This window comes from Eumetopias jubatus, unplaced genomic scaffold, assembly GCF_037043125.1.
Source record: "Eumetopias jubatus isolate StellerSeaLion01/CBP00866 unplaced genomic scaffold, mEumJub1_p1.0 scaffold_1, whole genome shotgun sequence".
Lineage (NCBI taxonomy): Eukaryota > Metazoa > Chordata > Mammalia > Carnivora > Otariidae > Eumetopias > Eumetopias jubatus.
Genome location: NW_028274807.1, coordinates 203529976 through 203552207, shown reverse-complemented (window position 1 = coordinate 203552207; position 22232 = coordinate 203529976). Strand labels below are relative to the sequence as shown.

General features: G+C 54.7%; 1 protein-coding gene and 1 long non-coding RNA gene across 7 annotated transcripts in view; one reads left to right on the top strand and one right to left on the bottom strand.

Annotated features, from left to right (window-relative positions):
* Positions 1-2873: 2873 nt before the first annotated feature.
* On the top strand, positions 2874-11414 carry LOC114196417 (uncharacterized). Of its 4 annotated transcripts, none has more exons than XR_015769477.1 (5): positions 2874-3416; positions 3514-3845; positions 4556-6409; positions 8426-9010; positions 9412-11414. It is a non-coding gene; the product is annotated as an uncharacterized LOC114196417 (long non-coding RNA). The 4 variants fall into 4 exon arrangements; XR_015769472.1 differs by having other exon boundaries at positions 4556-9010; positions 9412-9616; positions 10326-11414; XR_003606678.2 differs by having other exon boundaries at positions 4556-9010; positions 9412-9616; positions 10050-11414.
* The window catches only part of PBX4 (PBX homeobox 4), a 34107-nt gene continuing 17028 nt past the window's right edge, over positions 5154-22232 (bottom strand). Inside the window, exons 3-8 of one of the 3 annotated variants that reach the window (XM_028087095.2) lie at positions 12365-12612; positions 11895-12085; positions 11317-11452; positions 8277-8433; positions 7968-8074; positions 5154-5529 (exon numbers count right to left, since the gene is read on the bottom strand). In XM_028087095.2, coding sequence (XP_027942896.2) covers positions 5437-5529; positions 7968-8074; positions 8277-8433; positions 11317-11452; positions 11895-12085; positions 12365-12612 — 932 coding nt within the window. In that variant the 3' untranslated portion in view covers positions 5154-5436. Of the gene's footprint in view, positions 8075-8276; positions 8434-11316; positions 11453-11894; positions 12086-12364; positions 12613-22232 lie in introns of all 3 variants that reach the window. The other 2 variants (XM_028087096.2, XM_088028829.1) reach the window with 2 other exon arrangements.

Here is a 22232-nt window from a genome sequence, read left to right as displayed (position 1 = left end):
GCAGAAGAGTCTCCAGGAGCGGTAGAGCAGTTAGCCAGGCGCTCAGCGCAAAGAAGAGAGGGCGCTCGGGCAGGCGCTCAGGGCAAAGGCCCTGCGGTGGGAAGGCGTTATGGAAGGGGTAGTGAGGAGGTTGGCGAAGGGAGAGATAACGCCAAAAACGGACCTTGCTGGGCCTTGGGGGGAAGATAGAGGGGGAATTGGATTCTGAGAGGGAAGCCGGCTAGGTAAGTAAAGAGGCCTGAATCCTATTCACGTTGTAAGGTCGCCCTCTGGCGGCCGCATGGAGAACGGGCAGAGAGATGGGAGGAGTCCACCCTCAGGTTTATTCCGGCACTCACAGCCAGGCCTATCTTGGTCAGACGAGCGGCCTCCTGTGTTCCTGCCTCAGGGTCCCCTTCGGTGAAATGGTGACAAGATAGCACAGACCTTCTGAGAGCGCCCCCTATGTGGACATCGTCCTCAGCGCTTTGCGCCGATGTGCTCACAAGATTCCTACTGAGCCCTACTTTCTATTCCCGCTTCACAGAGACGCATTGCGAGAAGAGACAAGTTGAGTAACAATAACAGTAATAGTGACGAATGAGGTCCCGTTCCTTGCCCTGAGCCCGGCCTTTTACGTGGATCAGCGCTTGGACAGCACAACCACAAGGTGAGGGGTGTCTTATGTCCTTGGGGGAGGCAGGTCTCGGGCCGCCCCCCCGCCCCCCGCTCTGTGCTCTCTGCAGGGTCTGTGGGCCACGGCGACCCCTGGTGGTCGGTGGTGGGATACAGCGGCTGGACCTCTGACACCCCCACCCTCATCTCCTCCGGGTGCTGTGGCCTCCACTTCCCTCTCCTGATGGGTCCCCTCTCAGGTGAAACCCCTGATCATGCATGCACCGCCAAGCCCCCAGGTTGGTGGGATGATAATGAGCAGGACTGACTGAGAAGAGTGGTCAGAGTTTCAGGGGCTCCAACTCCTGTCCCTACACCAGCCTCTTTGGAATTTTTTATTTAATTTAATTTATTTTTATTTTTAAAATTTAATTTAATTTTTAAAAATTAACATATAATGTACTGTTTGTTTCAGGGGTACAGGTCTGTGATTCAACAGTCTTACACAATTCACAGCGCTCACCATAGCCACACCCTCCCCAGTGTCCATCACCAGCCACCCCATCCCTCCCACCCCCCTCCACTCCAGCAACCCTCAGTTTGTTTCCTGAGATTAAGAGTCTCTTATGCTTTGTATCCCCTTCTGGTTTCGTCTTGTTTCATTTTTTCCTCTCTTCCCCTATGATCCTCTGCCTTGTTTCTCAAATTCCATATGTCGGTGAGATCATATGATAATTGTCTTTTTCTGATCAACTTATTTTGCTTAGCATAAAAGCCTCTTTTATGCTAAGTTGTTGCAAATGGCAAGATTTCATTTTTGATGGCTGCATAATATTCCACTGTGTGTGTGTGTGTGTGTGTGTGTGTGTGTGTGTGTGTGTGTCTGTGTGTGTATACACCACATCTTCTTTATCCATTCATCTGTTGATGGACATCTAGACTCTTTCCATAGTTTGGCTATTGTGGACATTGCTGCTATAAACATTAGGGTGCACGTGCCCCTTCGGATCACTACATTTGTATCTCCGGGGTAAATACCCAGTAGTGCAATTAGGTCGTATAGTAGCTCTATTTTCAACTTTTTGAGGAACCTCCATACTGTTTTCCAGAGTGGCTGCACCAGCTTGCATTCCCATGGAATTTTTTAAATGCAAACTACCCAAGGGTATAAGAAGAAACAAGAGACTGCCTTCCATGCCAACCCCCAGGCCCCTGGTTCCTTCCCTAGAGGCCACGGCTGTGACCTGTGTCTCCTTCCAGAGATATTTGGATAAAAGTCTCCCCCCACCCCATTTCAAAAATGTACATAAACTGTCACTCTCAGTACTCTTTACACTAATGCACCATGGAGGAAAAGTCACTTCTGCCTTTTTAACAGTTTTATAATATTCCACTGCATGGCTGGGGAACGAACCATTGATTTAAACAGTCTTCAATTGACAATTGTTTTCAATATTTTGCAGTTACAAAAAATGTGGCGAGAAATGCATTCATTTTGCGTTTCTCATACACATATATTTGCATACTTGTAGACATGTATCTGTAGAAAATTCTTAGAAGAGAAATTGAGGAGAAAGGTGTGTACATTTTTAATTATTCATATATTCTAGAAAATTGCCCTCTTGAGCAGCTGCATGGATGAGCAGTCCCAAGAGTACTGCCTTCAGGATCACAGGTCTGGTTCTGCCGGTATCTGACTGGGGGCCCCGGGGGCGCGGGTCACAAAGCCTCTGAGCCCCAACGTCCCCATTTGTCGCATGGAGGCACCATCAGCACCCATTCCGCTTGCATGGCCAGCTCAGGGGTGCCGAGTGACTCCTCTGCACTCTTGTAAGACTTATGGCTCGATGATTGTTGTGCGGCCACATTTAGGCGGGTTTTTAAAAAGATTGATTGGTTGATTGATTGATTTAAGAGAGCACGAGCGAGAGGGGCAGAGGGAGAGAGAAACTCAAGCAGACTCCGCGCTGTGCAGGGAGTCTGATTCGAGGTTCGATCTCAGGACCCTGAAATCAAGACCTGAGCAGAGAACACGAGTCGGAGGCTCAACAGACTGCCCCTTTCAGGCGCCCCTAGGCGGTTTTGAATAGCACAATAGAAAATGTTAATAAAGTGCAACTTTATGTGCAGAATTTGAGCTAAGGTATTCGTTCAAATTAAAAATCCCCCAAAAGACCCAGCTCCAGGCCTGTGCCCCAGAGAAGCACGGTCCGAATTCGCGCCGTGGCCACAAGAGGGCGCCCGTGAGCGGAGGCCGAGCCGTGGGAGGGCGGCTGCGCCAGCCCGGGAGCCGCCAGTCGAGCTTTGTCTGTTTGCCGGGGAACGCAGGCTTTCGCTGGCTTCCACGCCCGCACCCTCCGCCTCTCCCTCACACCTCTCTGCTGCCCAGACGACCTGTCCTGGCGCATCCCACCTTCTCCCACCGCCAAGACCTCCCCAGGGCTCGCGGCCAACTCGTGGGAGTTTCCCTCCCACGTGGCGCGGCCCCTGGCCATCTTCGCAGGGAATCTCCTCCACACCCGATTGTGCTCCGGGGTCTGATTCTCTCTCGAAGCACTGGGTGGTCCCATCGCCCCACTCAACGCACGCCGCTCCGCCTGGCCGTCACCTCTCCTGCTCCTGAAATCTGGCCTTCTGTCTTCCATGACGTCCTCTCTCGTCCGTACTTCCGCATTTCTCTGTCCTGAACACAACCAAAACACCCAGCTGTATGACAGACACCCCGACCCTGACGGTCCACCGCCGAGCTACCTCCCCCCTGGCATCCTAGCTATTCTCCCTGTGGCTCAGGCCACCCCCACTCCCACTCAACAGCAAGTCAGGTATGTCCCCCCCCCACCCCGCCCAACCCTGCCTGCACCCTCCCCCACCCCGGGTGACCACAGGACCTGCTGACCACCCCCCCCCCGCCCCCCGCAGTCGGCTCTCTGCTCAACAGCTGGGAGGCCTGTGGAGACCCAGCCCCCGAGGCGCCCACTGCTCGGCTGGCCCCTCTCGCCCGCCCCAGCTGTGTGGGCACCTGGGCCAGAGCCCAGCCTCCCCGGCCCGCCTTCTGCACGCCCGCGGGCTCACCGCCCTACGGTCTCCTCTCAAAGCTACCTTCTCCGGTGGGCTATTGTCATAAAAGGGAAGGAAGCCCTGACACACGCCACAACGTGGTGAACCTCGTAAACCTTGACGCTGAGTGAGAGAAGCCTGTCACAAAAGGCCACAGAGTGTATGATTCCACTGACAGGAAACGTCCAGAACAGGCAAGTCCACAGACCCGGAAAGCAGACTGGTGCTTGCCAGGGGCTGGGGGAGGGGCTGGGGAGTGACTGCTCGTGGGGATCGGGTATCCTTTGGGGTGAAGGAAATGTTCTGGAACTAGATACAGGTGGTGATTTCACAATCACATTGTGAATGTAATCCATGCCACTGGATTCACTTAAAATGGCTAAAATGGCAAATTTTATGTTACATATATTTTACCACAATTTATAAAAAGAAAGGGGAGGGGCGCCTGGGTGGCTCAGTGGGTTAAGCATCTGCCTTTGGTCATGATCTCAGGGTCCTGGGATCGAGGTGGAGTTGGGCTCCCTGCTCAGCGGGGAGTCTGCTTCTCCCTCTGTCCCTCCCCACCCACTGTGCTCGAAGGAAGGAAGGGAGGGAGGGAGGAGAAGGAAGGAAGGAAGGAGAAGGAAGGAAGGGAGGGAGGGAGGAAGGAAGGAAGGAGAAGGAAGGAAGGGAGGGAGGGGGGAGGAAGGAAGGAAGGAAGGAGAAGGAAGGAAGGGAGGGAGGGGGGAGGAAGGAAGGAAGGAAGGAGAAGGAAGGAAGGAAGGGAGGGAGGGAGGAAGGAAGGAAGGAAGCAAAAAAGAAAGGGGAAAAAGGCACCTTCTCCCAGAGGCTGGCCCTGAGCCCACCCCAGACTTCTGATCATGTTTATTCTTTTTTTCTCTGGAATGTCATTTCGTTCAAGCAGGCCCCTGGTCTGTCAGTGAATCTCGGGCTGCAGGAAGCCAGGAGGCGGGCTGGCCGGACCTGAGGACTGGCACCTCGGAAAGGGGAGCGAGTCAGCTGCCACCTTCCGGTCGCAGACGACAGAAAACCCAAATTGAGCCTTGCGAGGAGGAAAGCCCAGAGCATGTGCAGGGCTGATCCTCAGCTGCCACCCGAGCAGACCCAGCCAGGGACAGAGACACCGAGCTGAGCGGCACCGTGGGCCACAGCCGTAAAATGGGAACCAGCTAAATGTTCAACGCCGAGGCCGAGAGGCTCCTGCCTTGGCGCTTCATTCACTGGAGGAAAACCCTGGCCAGGGTGTCAGTGGAGAATGGTAGAACTTCTATTAACAGAAAAAAATACAAACCCAACCCCCAGGGAAGTTCGGAGCTCACCGCAGGCGGAAATCAAGAGCATATGGAATGAGGCGACAGAAGAGAATGGGGAAGGCAGTGTCCGGGGTGCCGGCGCACGAAGGGACACAGGAGAGGACAGAACCGTGACGCCAACACCGCGCCGCGCGGCCCCGCCCCGCACTGCCATCGTCGGGAACAAATCTGGTGTGAACAACATCGACGTGAAAATAAGTCCAAAACTTTAATGGGAGAATTTGTGACAAGTCCTAGAAGAAACAATTCACAGTCTTAGCATAAAATTACTATTAAAAAACCAAACTGAATTGAGAAAATGAGCAGCATCTCAGCCCATTTCAGGGCCCGGCCGGCAAGCAAAGGATGGCGCCTGCTGCCTGCTGCGCTTCTGGGTTTTTGAGGTAATAATCAGCTGCACGCACAGTAAAGACTCGAGTGCCCGCAAACCACGGCAGGCCGCCCGGTCCGCTTTTCTGCTCGTCCCCAAAACTTAATTAGATGCGTCTGAGTTGACAATGCCGGGGTCTCCAGCAGGTGAAGCGGTGGACACTGGGGGGGTGGCTCCCTGGCAGCCGCCCCGGGCCTGAAAGACAGAGACTGAGCATCAGAAGGCCACGGATGGCGCCCCCCCACATCCCCCGAGAAGAACCCAGAAGAGGAGCCAGGAGCCAGCGGAGGGACTGAGGAGCCCTGTTGGGTCACAGCTGGCCTCGCCGCCTGAGCCCTGACGGGAACGCCCTTCCCCAGCACGAAGAGGCCTCCACTGGCCACCTGCCGGGGCTCTGGTCAAGGACTGATGTGGCATTGTGGTGCAGCCGAGGCTTCTGCACATTCTGAGGGGGAGACAGACCCAGTCCGGCCTGGAGCTGATGACGGTCCCTGAATCATCATGGCTGGAGGCAGTGAGCCAGAAGGGCTTGGAAACCCGGCTGGACGCTGGGTCTGGCTGGGCAGCCAGAAGGGCAGCAGCCACGGCTCCCAGGCACAGGGGCTCTGTCTGCGGTGTGGGGACAGTGGCGGGTACATGCGGTCTTGGGATATTTGTCCACAGGACCCCCCCCCCAACTGCAATGGAAAACATCATTGAAAATGGCTCTTCGAGGGCAGTCTGCTCCGTGGCGAGGCCTTTTGCAGCCCACGAGAGCAGGGCCACTCCCCTTCCCAAGCTGCGCTGCAGGGTGGCTTCTGTCCGAGCCACCTGCTCCCAGGTGTGCAGACGTCACACCCTGCATGTGACCCTCACTCGGCTCCTCCTGAGCTGGCAGGAGGCCACACGAGTTCCTCCTTCCCTTCCTCTCTCTAGTACTCTCCCTTACAGGCTGAGCCCTCCGGCCAGTGCCCTCTACCTCATCGGATCCCACCAGGCCAAGGACCCTGCCCCTCGCCCCTCCCCGCCTCAGCTCTTCCCTGCCACGTGTCCCCCGGTGCTGCCACGGCACCTGCACTTCAGAGGCCAGGGTCAGGTGAGCGGACGGACAGACTGCTGTATTCCTGAGGGAGCTGCCTCATCCCGTGACACGGGGGTGCCTGGCCCCTCCGACTGGAAGTGGCTGGGATGAGCACCGACCTCAGGGGGATACCCTGCCCTCGATGGACACCCGCAGGCCTGTGTTCCGGGAAGGAGGCCGTGGGTGGTGAAGGGACAGGTCCGTCCACAGGACTGAGGGGTGACAGGCTAGTGTCCAGGCGTGGGACTGGAAGCCAAAGGGCAGCCCAGACGTTCCTCGGGTCACAGGGTGGAGGCGATAGCTTCCGGCCGGACAGCCTCAGCCCTCGGGACGGCTCTCTTGAAAGAGCAACTGTGCCCCCCTCCAGCACAGGAGGGGTGTCCGCACCAGACCAAGGACATTCCCACTTACTCTGTGGGGAGGATAGGACCCTGCCTCATGGTGCAGGGAAACCCCATCGGGACTTAGGCAGCTCCAGATCTCCTGGGGCTGGTTCTAGGGGTAAGGATGGACCTAGTCTATCAGCTCCCCACCCATCACACCTGAGGCACTGGGCCCCAGGAAGGCACAGAGCAAGATGAGGCTGGGCCATTTGGTGGCACCAGAGCTCCCTGCTCTGCCCCGGTGCTCACGATGGGCTGTAGGGTTACCGTGGCGATGGCACATGCATCGCCCTGCACCAGGTCCTGCCAAATGGCACCAGCAGGCATCCATTCCTGCACCAACTAGGGGCTGCGGGTAAATCAGTGGGGGGTCAGCCGGCACTGTAGGGTACACTCCTGTGAAGAAGAAGGTGGGCTAAGGCCTTGCCGATGCCACACAACCTTGCATCCGCATGGACACATCTCAGCTGTGCCTGTGACCCTGCATGTGGGCCAGGCCCCGGTGACAGATGGCAGGATGCTGGGGAGGCACCAGGGGCCAGGAGAGGGATGGGGGTCCCCCAATCCTGGCTAGCCCAACACACTGCCTGACACCCTAAGAAAGTTCCAGAGGGCATGTCTGAGATGCCCGTGATCCCTGGCTTTTTCTTCCCAGTCACCAAAATGGATCTTCACTCTGGCCTAGCTGGGCCCCGGGTGAGGGGACAGTAGGCTGGCAAGGCCAAGGCACTGATGTGGTGGAGGGTCTGAGCCTAGTAGGGCTCCGTGTTCCAATGGTCGGGGCCTTGTCTGCCTGTCTCCTCGCCCCACTCAGGGTACAGACGCCCGCTGGGAGGGAGGGCTCCTTCCCAACAGCCACAGCCCTTGCCTCGGGCCCACCACTCAGCAGCTACTGGGAGTTATTGAGTCCTGGGACTGGGGGTGAAGGGCACAGGTCTTGGCAAAGCGGGCCCCACAGAGCCATGCCCCTGAGGCCACTCCGCCAACCTGTAGTCATCAAGACAACAGACCAAGTACCCAGTGGGCCCTTCCTCATTGCTGGGACCTCTGAGAGAGCCTTGTGGAGGCTGAGAGGTGGCTGGCAAGATGGCCCATTCCCAGGACCCACCACCCACCTGGGCTCTGCATCTCTGCCCCAACACTGAGTCAGGGACCTCAAGGGCATCCTTGGATTGTGCCCTGAGACTCACCTGGGACCGCAAGCTGCCTCCTGCAGGGGCGGGGCGGAGAGAGGCCAGTGTCTGCAGGGTGATAAGCGCATCCCCGGCACTGGTCAGCGGGAAGGGACCAGAGGGACCTAGAAGGGGTGGGAGGTGTCAGGACAAGTGTTCCAGCCCCAAAGTTACAGAGGCTCCTCAGGTGGGATCTGCCAGCCCCTCAGCCAGGAATGCAGCTCTCACCGGCCTCAGCTCCAGAGAGAAGGTCTCCTGCAGCCCCTTCCTGCACAGCTCAGCGGCCATGCATGAAGGACAGTCCCTGGGCTGGGAAGCCTCACTCACCGGGGCTGGGTGTTGATGGGCAGCTAGCCTGGCTCCCTAGGCCCCCGACTTTGGTGGTGTCGACTGCCATTTTAGTCGTATAAATGGTAGCCTCTTCTTGAAACTTCCCCATGTTCTTTTTATATCGGATTCTTTTGTTGCCGAACCAGTTGGAGACCTATGGACACACAGAGAAAGAAGTCGCTGGAAAAGCTGACCCAGTAATGAGATAACGTGAACATATGGTGGGCTTTCTCTGAGGTGCCCGTGCTCCCATGGCCAGGAGGAACATCTCTGAGTGGCAACACGTAGCGCTGGGGCCAGGCAAGAGGCTGGGACCGAGAAGCCGGTGCTGACTGAATCGTGGACCCAGGGAAATGGCCACAGTGGTTGGAGGTCACCCCGAGCTGGCCTGTCCTACCAGGTGCTGCTGGGATGGGGGCGGGAAGGAGCTGGAAGGAAACAGCACGTCTGACGTGTGGAGAGCCAAGCGTCCACTCCCTGCAGGGGCAGGAACAGACTAAATTCTGGATTGCTCTTTGGGGAAAGTGAGAGCCAGGGAGCCATGTGTCCCCAGGGACCCAGTAACCCCACTCCTGGGAATTCAGTCTAAGGAAACTTCTCAAAGGATGACACGGACGGATGAACTGACAGGGCAGCGGGGAGGAGCCAAGCACTGAGCTAAGCGCCTGTCACATCCTCGGAGCAGCTGGGGACAGCTGCGGTCACAGCCATCCTACAAGCCAGCAGGCTCGGTAGGTGCAGGAGCCCCGGGGCTGAGCGGGGCTGAGCCCAGCTGACCCCAAACCTGCTCCAGGACCAGGCCAGGGCTTCTCCCTGGGGTTGTTCTCAGCTGCGGGGCCGTCCTGGGCTCTGTGGGGTGCTGAGCAGCACCCCTGGCCTCCACCCCCAGATGCCAGCAGCCCCCACCCAAGGGTTGTGACAATGAAAATTTCCCCTGGGGGCAGAATCAGTGAGCCCCTGGGCCAGCTCCTTCCTATGGAGAAGGGCACAACGGGAAATACTTCAATATCCCAAAGTAAGGCCTGGGGCCCTGCAGTGACGTATGTGTGGTTTAACCAACAGAAATAACAGTGGCAGGGTTTTGATGACCTTTTCTTTTTTGAAAATGTATTTCTTTAATGTGCCTACCCAGGTGCTCCACGTTATCTTCTCCATTGTTAGCCATGAAATGAGAAAGCCCCGTGTGCGCTCCTGCCCCTCGCAGTGTCTCCTCCTGCCTGCCCCCGGGTGTGAGGGCGGCCAGAGCAGCACTTGGTTCCCTCTACCTACGAGGAATGTGCTGGAACGTCTTTGTGGAACTGAGTCTGCAGAGGAATGGCAGCAAGCAGTTTTCCATGGTAACTCAACTGGCATTTTAGAGGGAGCAGACAGCAAGCCTCCCATGTGGGCGAGGCAGGGAGGCTGGCCCTGTTCTGAGCAGATGGGAGACCCAGGGGCTGGGGGAGAGCTGGTCCCGGGCCAGTGTCCGCCCTGTCCATGGGGAGCACCCCAACACGGGCACCTCAAGTAGGTGCGGACATGGCCCAGGCTCTCAGATATCCTCTCGGTCAGTGTGGCCCGGAGCCACCAGCCGCCCCCGCCCAGTCTCTCAGGCCCATCTGGCCGAGCCCGCTGCAGGTTCCGCCCGTCTCCCCGTCCACGGTTTGGCAACCCTGCCCCTTTCTCCCTCGGGCCTCAGCTGCAGCGGCAGCTGATTCTATCTTGAAAACGTCTGTGGCCTCATGTGTGACACCCCTTGCCCTCAGGGTGCCCCCATTACCTTCTCCTTAGGTGAACCTCCCAGCTTGCACATCTGCACCCTAAATTCAGAGTCCCCCCTCAACTGTCGGCCATTTCATGCTATCCTGAGACCTGGTGGACCCGCCACCATGGGGAAGGGGCTCCCGGCACAGAATTCTGCTGCTGGTCAGTGTGTGTGTGGGGTGGCGGGGGGGGGAGTCTTAGGGCCTGAGCACAGAGGAGAAGTCACTGGAACGTGCCTAGTTTTGTTGGCAACTGACCCTCTCCTCAGATGAAGTCTAGACCCAACACCCATCTGCTTTCCAGAGGCGCCAGAGCCTGAAACGAATCGGGCTGTTCCTCAGCTGCACGAGGTGGCAAACAAGCTGCCGCGCCTCACGCTTCTTCGGAGCCTTGAGGCCCCAGAGGTGTGCCCCTTGCTTCAGCGCTGGCCTCGGTGCCGAGGACGCCAGAGCAGTCCAGGGTGATGGAAGTCAGGGGGACCGCGACACCTGCAAGGTTCTGCTACCAGGGGCCCCCTGGACTTGTCGCAGCTGGACTTGGCCGGGGCTGGGACACAGTTCTGGCTAAGGGCATGGGCTCTGGAGGCAGCCAGACTGGGCTGGAAACTCAGCCCCTTCAAGTGCACAGTGGGTGATGATCAGTGACCTAGCATTAGCGCCGTGAGCCCTGCTGCCAGAGGCTCGGGGGCTGCTGCCCCGGGGGTGCGGCCTGATCCTGCCTCGTGAGCCGCCTGTACTCACCATTCCCACTTTAAAACCTTCTGAGATGTTTCTTGGGTTCTCCCCTCCGCTTCCCCTCCCTTGCTCCCAATTCCACTGAGGACGCTGGAGGTCCAGACTGCAGGGCCTCCCAAGGCTGTCCAGGTTTCATCTCCAATCTGTACCCCCACCCACCCTCCACGTGGAGACAGATGTTGCCCGGTATTGCACAACCCTGGCCACGCGCTCTGGACCGCTGGAGAAACAATCAAGCACGCATGCATCCGAACTTCTCCCAGTACAGCTGAACTGGTACTCTGGCATGAGAGCTAGTCTATCATTTTCAGTTCTAATTTTGCTCCAAGTTGTTTTTCTCTTCCTGTGCTAACACATGCTCAGCTCTCTTACGCAGCACACGACATCCCTGCGATACAAGTGTGTGCTCGGTCCTGACGGCCAGACTCTACACTCCACTGATGCGGCCTCAGGGACCTCACACTCCACCCACGGGCTCCACACAGTTAATAAACTTCCTTGGGCATCCTCCTCACTGGACACGACCTTCTCCCCCTCCTCCATGCAGGAAGGCCCATCACCTGGGAGACTGTGATGCCGCCCTTCCTGGCCAGCTCTTCTTTGGCTTCTTCGCTGGGGTAAGGGTTGCTCAGATGGGAGTAAAAATACTCATTCAGCACTTCGGTGGCCTGCTTGCTGAAGTTCCGCCGCTTGCGCCTGCAAAGACCCATCTTCTCAGCCTCAGCCAGTGTGCACCCCAGCCTCTAGGGATGCCCGTGTCCCCGTCTGTGATTTCCTAGAGGTCAGCGCTTTTTTTTTTTAAGATTTTATTTATTTGAGAGAGAGAGAGCAGAAGCAGGGGGAGAGGGAGAAGCAGACTCCCCATTGAGCAGGGAGCTTGATGTGGGGCTCGATCCCAGGACCCCAAGATCATGACCTGAGCAGAAGGCAGATGCTTAACCCACTGAGCACCCAGGTGCCCCAAGGTCAGCACTTCTGATCGCCTCCCAAGAGGCTGTGTGAGGGCTGCACGCCTGGCCACAGCTGGAGCCCCGGGACAGGCTGGGAGTCCCCCAGAACTTAAACCCAAGCCAGCTGCAATTTGGTTCTTCTTCTTAAGAGCCAACCCTGGGATCACGGGCAGTATGTAGGGCCTGACCTGGCATCGAGGAACCGTGAACGCAGGGTCATCACAGCCTCGCAGGTGCTCTGCTTCAACTGCATCTGGATGGCACTGAACTTGCCGTGGATGACACTGACCATGTGCTCGATCTCCTTGGGCGAGACGGGCCTCATCCTGCTCTGCTCCCGGAGGAGGTTGGTGACATGCGTGGTGAACTCACGGCAGGCCTGGGGTGGGGACACATGTGCCAGCCTGTGACTACCCAGAAGGCTGGCTCGGGGCTCCACGCGGGACCAGCCACCTGCCGCCCCCCTGCAGCTCCCACACAGGCTGGCTACTGAGAAGTGAATGCAAAGGGTTTCCAGCAAAATCGGCCACCTCTGCCGTGAGACCAAGTGCATGTAGTCTCTGGTCTATGCCACAAAAGAAAGGTGGTTAGCGTTCCATGTTTTGCTTTGACAAATGCGCATTCACATGATAGAAACTCTTCCATGCAGAAAGATCACCTGTTCATATTTCTCTAGCTCAGAGTGGTAAATCTGTCGGATCTGGGACAGCTTGGCCCTGTAGTCAGAGTGCTCAAGGCTATTGTCATTTGGACAGCCACCTGGTGTTGCTGTGTTGGCCGCTGCCGCCAATCCTCCCCTTCCTCGCCTCTCCGGCCTGGATACCCCCTCGGCCAGCAGCATGTTATCCAGCCTCATGAGCTGAGCACTGGGGGGACCTTCTTCTTGAATGCCATGGATGCTTAACACTAGATAGGAGAGATGAGACCGAATCAGTGTCCGCTGTCCGAGGGAAAACAACCACAACAGGTTATCGGCACTGGCATCATATCTGAACCCCTGAGGGGAAAGGAAGGCTTCCTTTTATCTGGTAAGAGACAGCAAGTTACCCACTTTGACGGTGATCCAGGTGCCACACAGGAATGCAGTCCAGGGAGTGCATACAGGCCACCGTTCAGCGTAGCCATGTGGGCGGAACTTAAGAGTCCACAGCCAGGCACCCATGGGAGGCCTGGGCGGGGCAGGTTTGGGGTGGCACCGGCACTGGAGAAGTCCGAAGCCCTGAGCCGTGTGTCTAGAAGGGAGGGGAGGGCACACTTCCAGATACTCACACAAGCAGAGGCATGGACATGAATGTGAACAGCAGCCTGGTGTTGGTACAGTGCTGTGTTGGTGTGCATCTGTTGTGATGATGTGTGTCAGGGAGGGGAACTGTTGCCTTAAAGTCAGAGAGGAGGGACGCCTGGGTGGCTCAGTCGGTTAAGCATCTGCCTTCGGCTCAGGTCATGATCCCGGAGTCCCAGGATCGAGCCCCACATTGGGCTCCCCCGCTGAGCGGGGAGTCTGCTTCTCCTGACCCCCACCTCTCATGTTCTCTCTCTCACTCTCTTTCGAATAAATAAATAAAATCTTAAAAAAAAAAAAAAAGTCAGAGAGGAAAAGCTTGATCTAGAGGGTACCAGAAAAGATGAACTAATCCACTTAGAGATTTTAAACAGAAAAACAAGACATTTGGCCCTAAAACTTGGGAGGCTGGGCCTCAGCTGGGCTGAGAGAGGGGGCCCGTTGGGGGGCAGGGCTCGATTGGCAGGGGAGACAGTGGGGAGAGCTGCCACTGTCCAGGTGGACACAGGACAGCCAGAGGGAGAGTCCCCAGGATCCCTGAGCACCGGATATGGGTGTGAGAGAAAGAGGCCAGGGCAACTCCCAAGTTCATATGGGCAGCGCCACGGACGGCACCACATTCTCCCAAGCACAGTGTGCAGAGTGGCCTGACCCATCCTGAGTCCCTGACCCAGCCAAGCACAGATTCGAGGTAGCTGCTTACTGGGAGGTGGGGATGGACGGACTGGTTTGGGTGGGAGACAGATATTCATGTGTCATCTGCATGTGGTGTGTTTGGGACATCTGTACGTATCCACCTGTGCATGCACGCAGCTCTACTTATGAGAAGTAGGCCATGGCCTCTGAATGCTGAAAAACCAACATAAGGGATAGGCAAAGGAGGAGATGGAAAGAATGATCAGGTAGGTCAAGAAGAACCAGAAGTAGTCACGGGGGTGAAGGGCTTAGTCATTAGGAGACCGCTGTTAACCTCTGTAAAAGGTTAGGGTCTGGTGGGATAGAAGCTGACTAGAAAGCTCCAGAGGACTGTGGGAGCCAGGCAGTGCAGGGAGGGAAAGCCTGCTGCAGGGGCTGCAGAGTGAGGCTCAGAGCCGAGGAGGGTGGTCTTGCAGGAGCTGAATTTTGTTTGTTTCTTCAGTGACAGAAGTGCCTGTGACTACAGAGAAAGAAACAGGTGGATGATCATGGGGGGCGGGGGAGTGGCCCTGAGGGGAGGGAGGAGGCAGGGGACTGGGAAGGAGGTGATGATGTCCATCTAGTTCTGACTTCCCAGAAAAAGTTTAAAGTGTTTTCTTGGGAATAGGCTCCTTTAATACTATCAGCTACTAACAGACTTAAATGTTCAAATGAAAAAGGAGTGGAGCCCTATTAGCAGAGATATTTATGTATCACTTGTCCCTTTCCTGATCCCTGCACAAAGGATTGACCTTTTCTTTTTTTCTTTTTTTCAAGATTTTATTTATTCATTTGAGACACAGAGATAGAGAGAGAGAGACAGCATGAACAGGGGTGGAGGGAGAGGGAGAGGGAGAAGCAAGCTCCCCGCTGAGCCAGGAGCCCCATGTGGGGCTCGATCCCAGGACCCTGGAATCATGACCTGAGCTGAAGGTAGACGCTTAACCATCTGAGCCACCCAGGCGCCCCATGGATTGACCTTTTCTGTCACAGATTTACTTGTGAAAACTGAAGGAGCTCAAAAGCTATCCTTGTAGGAATTTTCTTCATGTGTGGGAACGCAGTCCCACTGGGTCACAGGGAGGTGCTTTCTGAAAGAGCTGAGGGAGAGGGACCCTCCATCAGAGCCTCCATCACAACCTTACATAATCTTCAAGGGCACCGGAAGTGAATCTTATTTCCCGTACTCAACCAGGATGGGGCTCCTGGGGTGCACCTCCCCCCCCATCCGGTCCTTGCAGACGCCAGCTACAGCTAAGCGGCTGGGGGTTCCTGGACAGGCCCTAAGTCTGCTCTACAATTAACCTGTACCGCCTGGTCTTGGTACAGGCCCCTGCTCCACTGATCTCTCTTTGCCCAGAGTAGATAATGGATGCCCTCCTGCTCAGGTCCCTCTGTTTTCAAATCCTGTTGATTCTACCTCCTCAATCAACTCACCATCCATCCTCTCCCTTAATGCCATTCCTGGGTCCTGCTGCGCTCACCCCACCCCTCCCCTCCACGATTCGCAGAGGAAATCCCCCTCTCTGCCCCATCCATCGTGCACACCTGCAAGCTGAGCACCTTCAAACACTGTGTTCATCATTCCAGTCCTGTTCAAAGACTACAACAACTCCCGGGCACCCTCGGATAAAACCTAGAGTCTGACACCTGGCCCTCAGGGACTCACCTTCGTGAAATTTTCCTCTGCTGGGCCCTGCACATGGCCCTTTGACAGCACAGCAGACACTCTGTTGCTGTATCAGGTTTATTCCGCAGCTGTCCCCCGAGTGCCTATGGTCCAGGAGGGGGACCAGGAGCAGGCCAAGAGGGACACACAGGACCCAGCATGCTCTGATGCCCAGGTTGGGGGAGAGGCTACCTCTTCACCTTCCATTATGGCTTAGTTAAGTTAGGGAAAGGAGTGATCAGGTTGGAACACGAGGCTTAGTGAAGGCATGTGTGTGCACCAGAGGCATGGGCGCACGTGAGGGTAAGTGTGTCTGTGTGTGCCACGTTTGCGTGTGTAACTCTGGGCTCCTGCAGGGCGTGTGGCAGTCTTTCTCCTGTTCTTTACCCAACAGCAGACATCTGGGAGCCCATTACAAGCCGAGTACCATACCGAGTGTTGAAGGTTTTTCAAAATACACCAAAAAAAACACATGGAACTTATCTTTCTCAAATGAAAATTCTCAAATCACAGAGAATACCCAAGCCTTTTCTCACATTTCTCTATAGGTATGTATTGGTGCTGCCTTTTTTGGAGGTGAGTTTTGAAGTGCTGATTAACAATGAAAAAGTGCATATCCTTTGATCTTCAAATTATTGTTCTGAGAGTTTGTCCTACAAGAACATTGACACCTATAGATGCCATATTTACGGGATGCCCACACTACCTCTACTGTTCGTAATTTTGGAAAAACTGAAACCATCCAGATGTCCACGAATAAGGAGACAACATGCCTGTCATACCCCAGGCCCTGTGGTGTTAGCCATGCTATTATGGTAAGCAATCACACCCTACAGGCTTTATTTCTTTACGACTGGACATTTTTGGAAATGTACATATTTGAGTAAAAGCAAAACTTAAAAAAAAAGTGCACTTTGCCCTCCGCCAATGCTCTGCAGCGCAGCTCTGTCTCTCCCTCAGCACCAAGACCCTGTCCTCCCAGGCACTGTAACTGGCCTAATTATGGTCATTAGATACTCATTACCACCAATTACAACAAGCTCATTTCCGGTAGGCTGTTCCAGAGCATCTCAGATGTGCTCCTGGGCACCCTCAAGGGCCCTCAACTGGCGACTGGGAGGCCTCGGGGACCAGGAGCTCAGCTCAGGGACACTGTCTGCTTGAGGCACTTAGAGGAGGAGGTAGGATCTAAAACAAAGCCCCCCAAACCCACACCCAGGCCAACAGCCAGAGTTCCTTCTGTTCCCAAATTACTGAAAGCGATAAAAACCCTGGTAAATCAAACAATGAAAGGAAATTGTGAATATCAACACATTACGTTTGTTTTTAAAGAAGTAATATGGAACTGTTATGGGCTGAACTGCATCCCCCTAGTTCACCCGTTGCAGCCCTAACTCCAGTGTGACTGCATCTGGAGACAAGTCTTGTGAGGAGGTGATTAAGATGGAATGAGGTTGTAAGGGTGGGGCCCTCACCCTAGGACAGCGGCCTTCCAAGAAGAGGAAGAGAGCCCTCCCACTCCCCCAAGCTCCATGTGAGTGCAAGGCAGGAAGGTGGCTGTCTGCAAGGCTGGAAGTGGCCCTCACTAGGAACCGAATTAGCTGGCACCTTGATCTTGGACTTCTAGCCTCCAGAACTGTGAGAAAATAAATGTCTGTTGTTTAGGAATCCCCAAGCAGATTAAGATAGGAACATGATCCCAAGTTGTTTTCATTTTTCTCTCCTTAATGGAACAAAGACATGGCTACTGGGGGAGACGGAAGGCTCAGAGGGGAAGCCTCCTTCACCCTGACTGCCCCCATCCTGTTTGCCTATCCCTTCGCCCATTCAGGAGTGCTCTTGCTTGGCAGCAAGACTGTGTTCCAGCTTCCTCCTGTGCCAAGGTAGGAGACTGGAGAGGGCCATCTCCAGGGCCCATACCCACATGGGAGGAAGTCTAACCCATGAGTTGAGCCGCAGAGACCTCAGATGCCCCTAACTGGCCTGACCACATGGCTGTGAATGTGTCACCCTGCAGGCTGCAGCTCCCAGCTGTGAATGGAGCTGCCCTGAGCACCCAACGAGATGGGATGATGCAGGACAGGCCTGCCTGACCTGGAGCTTGCCAGGGTGCAGGACTCAGCAAAACACTGACCTCCCTTCCTCCCTGCTGCCCTCAATGGGCAGGGCCCTAGGCCCTCAGAAGCCTGCCCCCCTCACCCACACAGCGGGGTCTCCACCACCCAGTGTCTGGAAGGATGAAGCTGAGAGAACTCGGAATAGAAAGATGCACTGAAGCCAAGTGACAGGTGGCAACTAAACTGCTTTCTGAGGGGCCCTTGGACAACGGAAAGTCCAAGCCTGCTGCTGGGACCTCATGGTTAGGGTCTGGAGCTCAAGAGTCTTGAGAACATGCTGAGTACCCACAGTCACCCTCATCTGGTCACACCAGTCCCCACATCCATCTGCCCATAGTGCCAGTCTGGAAGTGACAGTACCAGTGTCTTTGCAGTCATGGGTGAGAATAATCATCAGGAAGAAAAGCTTGGGGACTTCCTGCTTCCAGAAACCTTGTGATGTTTTTTTGAGCCCTTAGTGAGGGCTAAGTGCTGGGCATAAGCTGCGGCTTTGGGGTGACAAGTGGCTTCTGCCGCCCCCAGGGAGCTGCAGAGCCTGGGGTTCTCCTGCCAATACATCATGGCAGGAACAGGGCGTCTGGGGCAGACCCAGTGTGGTCACTGAGACCTGGGCTGAGGTTAGCGCTCCTGTCCTCATTCTTGGGATTGAATTGAGCTCGACTGGCTCCAGCTTCTCTTGCAGTCAAAGAAGCAAAGGTAATAAGGGAATTCTACAAGGAATTCTGGCAAAGGGCTCACCCCAGCAATCACCGTCATCTTTTGTGAGAGTGTGTCCTCCCTCACACAATGCCTCTGATATTGGAGAACATAGAAAGGGGTGGCAGGTGGTAAATCATCTTCTGTACCTGGACCCAATTGTTTAAGAAAAAACAACAACAACAACAACAAAACTCAAGGAACTCCAGCTATAGGGAGGTCCCAGGGGCTTGTGGTTGCTCTTTCTGCTTCCGTCGCTCCTATCTCTTGGGTCTCCTCCACATCCTTCCCTCAGGACGGACACCAATGGAGTGTGTACATGGGACCCAGGAGTCTTTTCTTATCAGGGTAATTTCAGCTGATAGGCCAGAGGTTTCCCAGACTAACTCCGCACTCACCGGGGGACCCGGTAGACTATGCACACTCCTTGGCGGGCTCTGACTGCAGAGATGAGAGGACCAGCACCTTCCTGCCCCGTCACAGAAACTGGACTGATCCAGACTTGGTCAGTGGCAATTGTTGCTGGTAATGGGCAGTTTCTGAGCCCTAATGCCTGGGTTAAGGAGCCGCTGCTGCGAACACCCCATCAAGCCACAGGCTGGGGCCCCCCGCAATGCCCCCAGTGTCCCTACCTGTAGCTGTAGCCCATCGCAGTTCTTCCCTCCTGCAGCTCAGAAAACCTCTGCCAACCCTGCCCTTCTGGAACTGCCCTCCCTCACCCACTTTCCTGCTCCTGGCTCCAGAGGCCGAGTTCCTCCCACCAAGATCTGTAAACTGTAAAGAGCCAGAGATAACTCTTTTGGGCTTTGGGGGCCATGGGGTCTCTTGTCACTACTGCTCAGTCATCCTGTAGCACCAAAGCAGCCCCAGACAAGAGTAAACAAATGAGCAGCTGTGTTCCAATAAAACTTTATTTCCCAACGCTATGGTCTAGTGATCTCTGCTCCAGAATAGGCATGTCATGGAGCCTAATATGTACCTGAAGAAGAACCTGTAAGCGTGCAGGTCCAGGTAGGTCAACACGGTTGTATTACTGCCTTCAAATGCCCTTTCCTTGGGGACCCCTCTTGATCCTTCTCCCTTCTAATATGGGTGCAGTCCAAAGGATTTTAGCTTGTTTAGTTCAGTTCCAACCTAGATCAGGACTCCTCAAAAGGTGGCATCTGGGTTTGTCACCTGTCCACGGAGAAGACCATACAGACAGAAGAGGGTGCACATAGAAACTTCTGTAGCAATGTGATGGAGCAATTTTGTCTGTTGAATCGAATGAGACTTTTGGGCTTGTTATTTTGTATGTCTGCTTTATTTTCCCTTTCCTTTTCCCAGAACTTCATCTTGCTTGTATTTCACACTGGTACTGGGCAGTGGTGAGCCAAACCCTCCTCAAGGCCAGAGCAGACTGAGCCTGGGTCACTGCCAGAAGCTCTGACATGTCCCTGAGATGTCCCAGTCTCAGATCCAAGCTCTGGGGTTCCATAGGAACAGTCCAGAAGTGACCCTCTTGGGAGTAAACCTATTTCCTCCCCCATGTTTGCAGGATTCCTGTGTCTCTGCATCATTATTGTCTTCAGTGTTGCGGCAGAGATGGGGCTGTCATCTGGAAAAACCCTATGGAAGATTCTTGGATCCTGGAGATAAGAAACTGAGAGAAAGTCCTGTGTGCAGTAGAAAGGTTCACTCCATAAGCTCCCATCAAGGGGATGCAGAGACGCTAAATGAAGAGCAGGACCACGTTTTAAAGAAGAGTGATCCATTCCCACGGGAAAATCCATCTACTGGGGAGGCAGGCCCCTCTAACTCTGAGAACGCAGGCCCGGTGACATGGCGAATGTGGCAGGAACACAGGCTGTGGGTGCTGTGTTGGATTCTGGGAGCAAAGGAGTTCAGGCAAGCCTTCACAGAGGAGGAAGACCAGGTTCCCTGGCCCAGCAAAGGACACCTCAACCAAGGCAATAGTATGGGAACAGGAGTGGGGTTTCTGAGTGCCTGGGGGGCCATGGAGGTGACAGACAGGTTGGGAGAGGCCTGATTGAGGAAGGGGCACCTGTGCATGCAGGCGGGGGCTGGGCGGTGTGAGGAGGTGGCATGGAGGTGAGGGAGACCAGGACAGCGGGACGACCAGCAGGAGGCCCAGGGAGACACTAAGGAAGGTGAGGGGCAAGAACAGGAGGTGACCTGACTCTCCCAAGGGAACCCGAGTCCCACATGTCCTTCAGAATCTGGCCCTGAGAAGCTCCCTGGCATCCTCCATTGCGGCTTGCTCCCCTCACCCACTCAGCTCCAACATAGCTTCTCTCTGGCCTGGAGCACCAAGCCATTCCTGCTTCTGAGACTCTTTCCCAACAAGGAAGGGAAGATGTGCCATCAGGCAGGTAGAGGCCCACTTCTACTCAAGGCCCTGAAGCTGCAGGTCTGTCTCTATTATTGTTGTGTGAGACTACCCTGCTCGCTAAAGACCATCACTGTCTGGTTTGCTGTCACCACCCAGCTCCCTGGAACATGCTTGGCCTCACAGAATCATGTTCCAGAAATAGGCACTTCTGCTAAGAAACCTCTCCCAAAAGGCCACCAGGCCATTTTATGACTACCAAGCTCTCAAGGAAGACAGAGCCCCTTTCTTCAACACACTGCTGCAGAGAAGAGACCCCGGAAAAGCCAAACTCACCATAAAGAGGCCTCAAGACAGGAGCTCATAAGGAAATCACGACACAGCCTCATTCATGCAGAGATGCATGACTAATTGTCTAACTAAATGACCAGCAACCCGAAGCCAACAGCATCTACGTACATGTATGTGCATAAATATATGAATCGTCGCCCAGAGGATTTATATCTGCATACAGATGTTTTCAAACTGTGTCAGTGTAAATCATCAGTGGAAATGAAAATCAGTGTAAATCATCACAGTAACCTAAAGGAGAAAAACCTCCGCTTCTGATCCCAGGGTCCTGGGATCGATCCGCAAGTTGTGCTCCCTGCTCAGCGGAGAGCCTACTTCTCCCTCTCCCTGCCGCTCTGCCTACTTGTGCTCTCTATTTCTCTGTCAAATAAATAAATAAAATATTTAAAACAAAACAACAACAACAAAAACAATAGCCACTAACGATAAAAACCCTTAGCAAACCGGGGTGCCTGGCTGGCTCAGTGAGTGGAACATGCAACTTTTGATCTCAGCATTGTAAATTCCAGCCCCATGTTGGATGGAGAGATTACTTAAAAATAAAATCTTAAAAACAAAACAACAACCCTTAGCAGACCATGAATAGAAAGAATCCTCCTTAACCTGATAACAAGCATCTCCCCAGACTGCCTGGCACACTCAGACATACTGGGGACCCTTTAGAAGCGCTGCGGCAAGTCAGACATGGACAGGGAGGCCTCTCCTCAGCCCTGTCCTCAAGTGCTGGTGGAGAGGATGCGAGAGGAGCCTGGGAGGGACAGACGGGCAAGGTAAGGACAGGAAATGTGACCAACTCAAAGGGTGAAGGTTGTCCCTGCAGACCAGAAACAAAAGCACAAGATCATTTTAGTCAATGGCCAAACCCTAAGAAAAAACCTGAACAGGGTAACAGACTCTGCAAGAAAGGGGTGCTTTCCAAGAATCTGGGTCCATACTAAGGCCTTAAAGCTCCTGGCTCACTCTTTTTTGGAGGTGCACCTGCAACTAAAACCCTTCAGGTTCTTGAGCTTTTTAAAAAGATGTGTATTATTTTAAAGCAATCTCCACACCAATGTGGTGGGGCTCAAACCTATAACTCCAAGATCAAGATCATGAATTTGCAATTGCAACAGACCCAACTGGCTGACAAGGAAAGGGAAATGAAGGTAAAAAGCCCGCTGGATTACTCAAGCCTGACAGGTCCTCGCCAGGCCAATGAACAGTGGTCAGGAAATAACAAGACGTTCCCTTATGTTATCTATTATTTACATTTACGTCTCTGAAAGGCAGCCAGCTGTGCTCCTGCAGCAGAGACAGTTCCTTGGCCCACGAGCAAGGCTGGCCAAGGCAGGTCTCCGGGACTTTTCGTTTCTCAGGAGACAGTAAGCACAGAACCGACCAAACCAAGGTATAGATGTGCGCTTACGA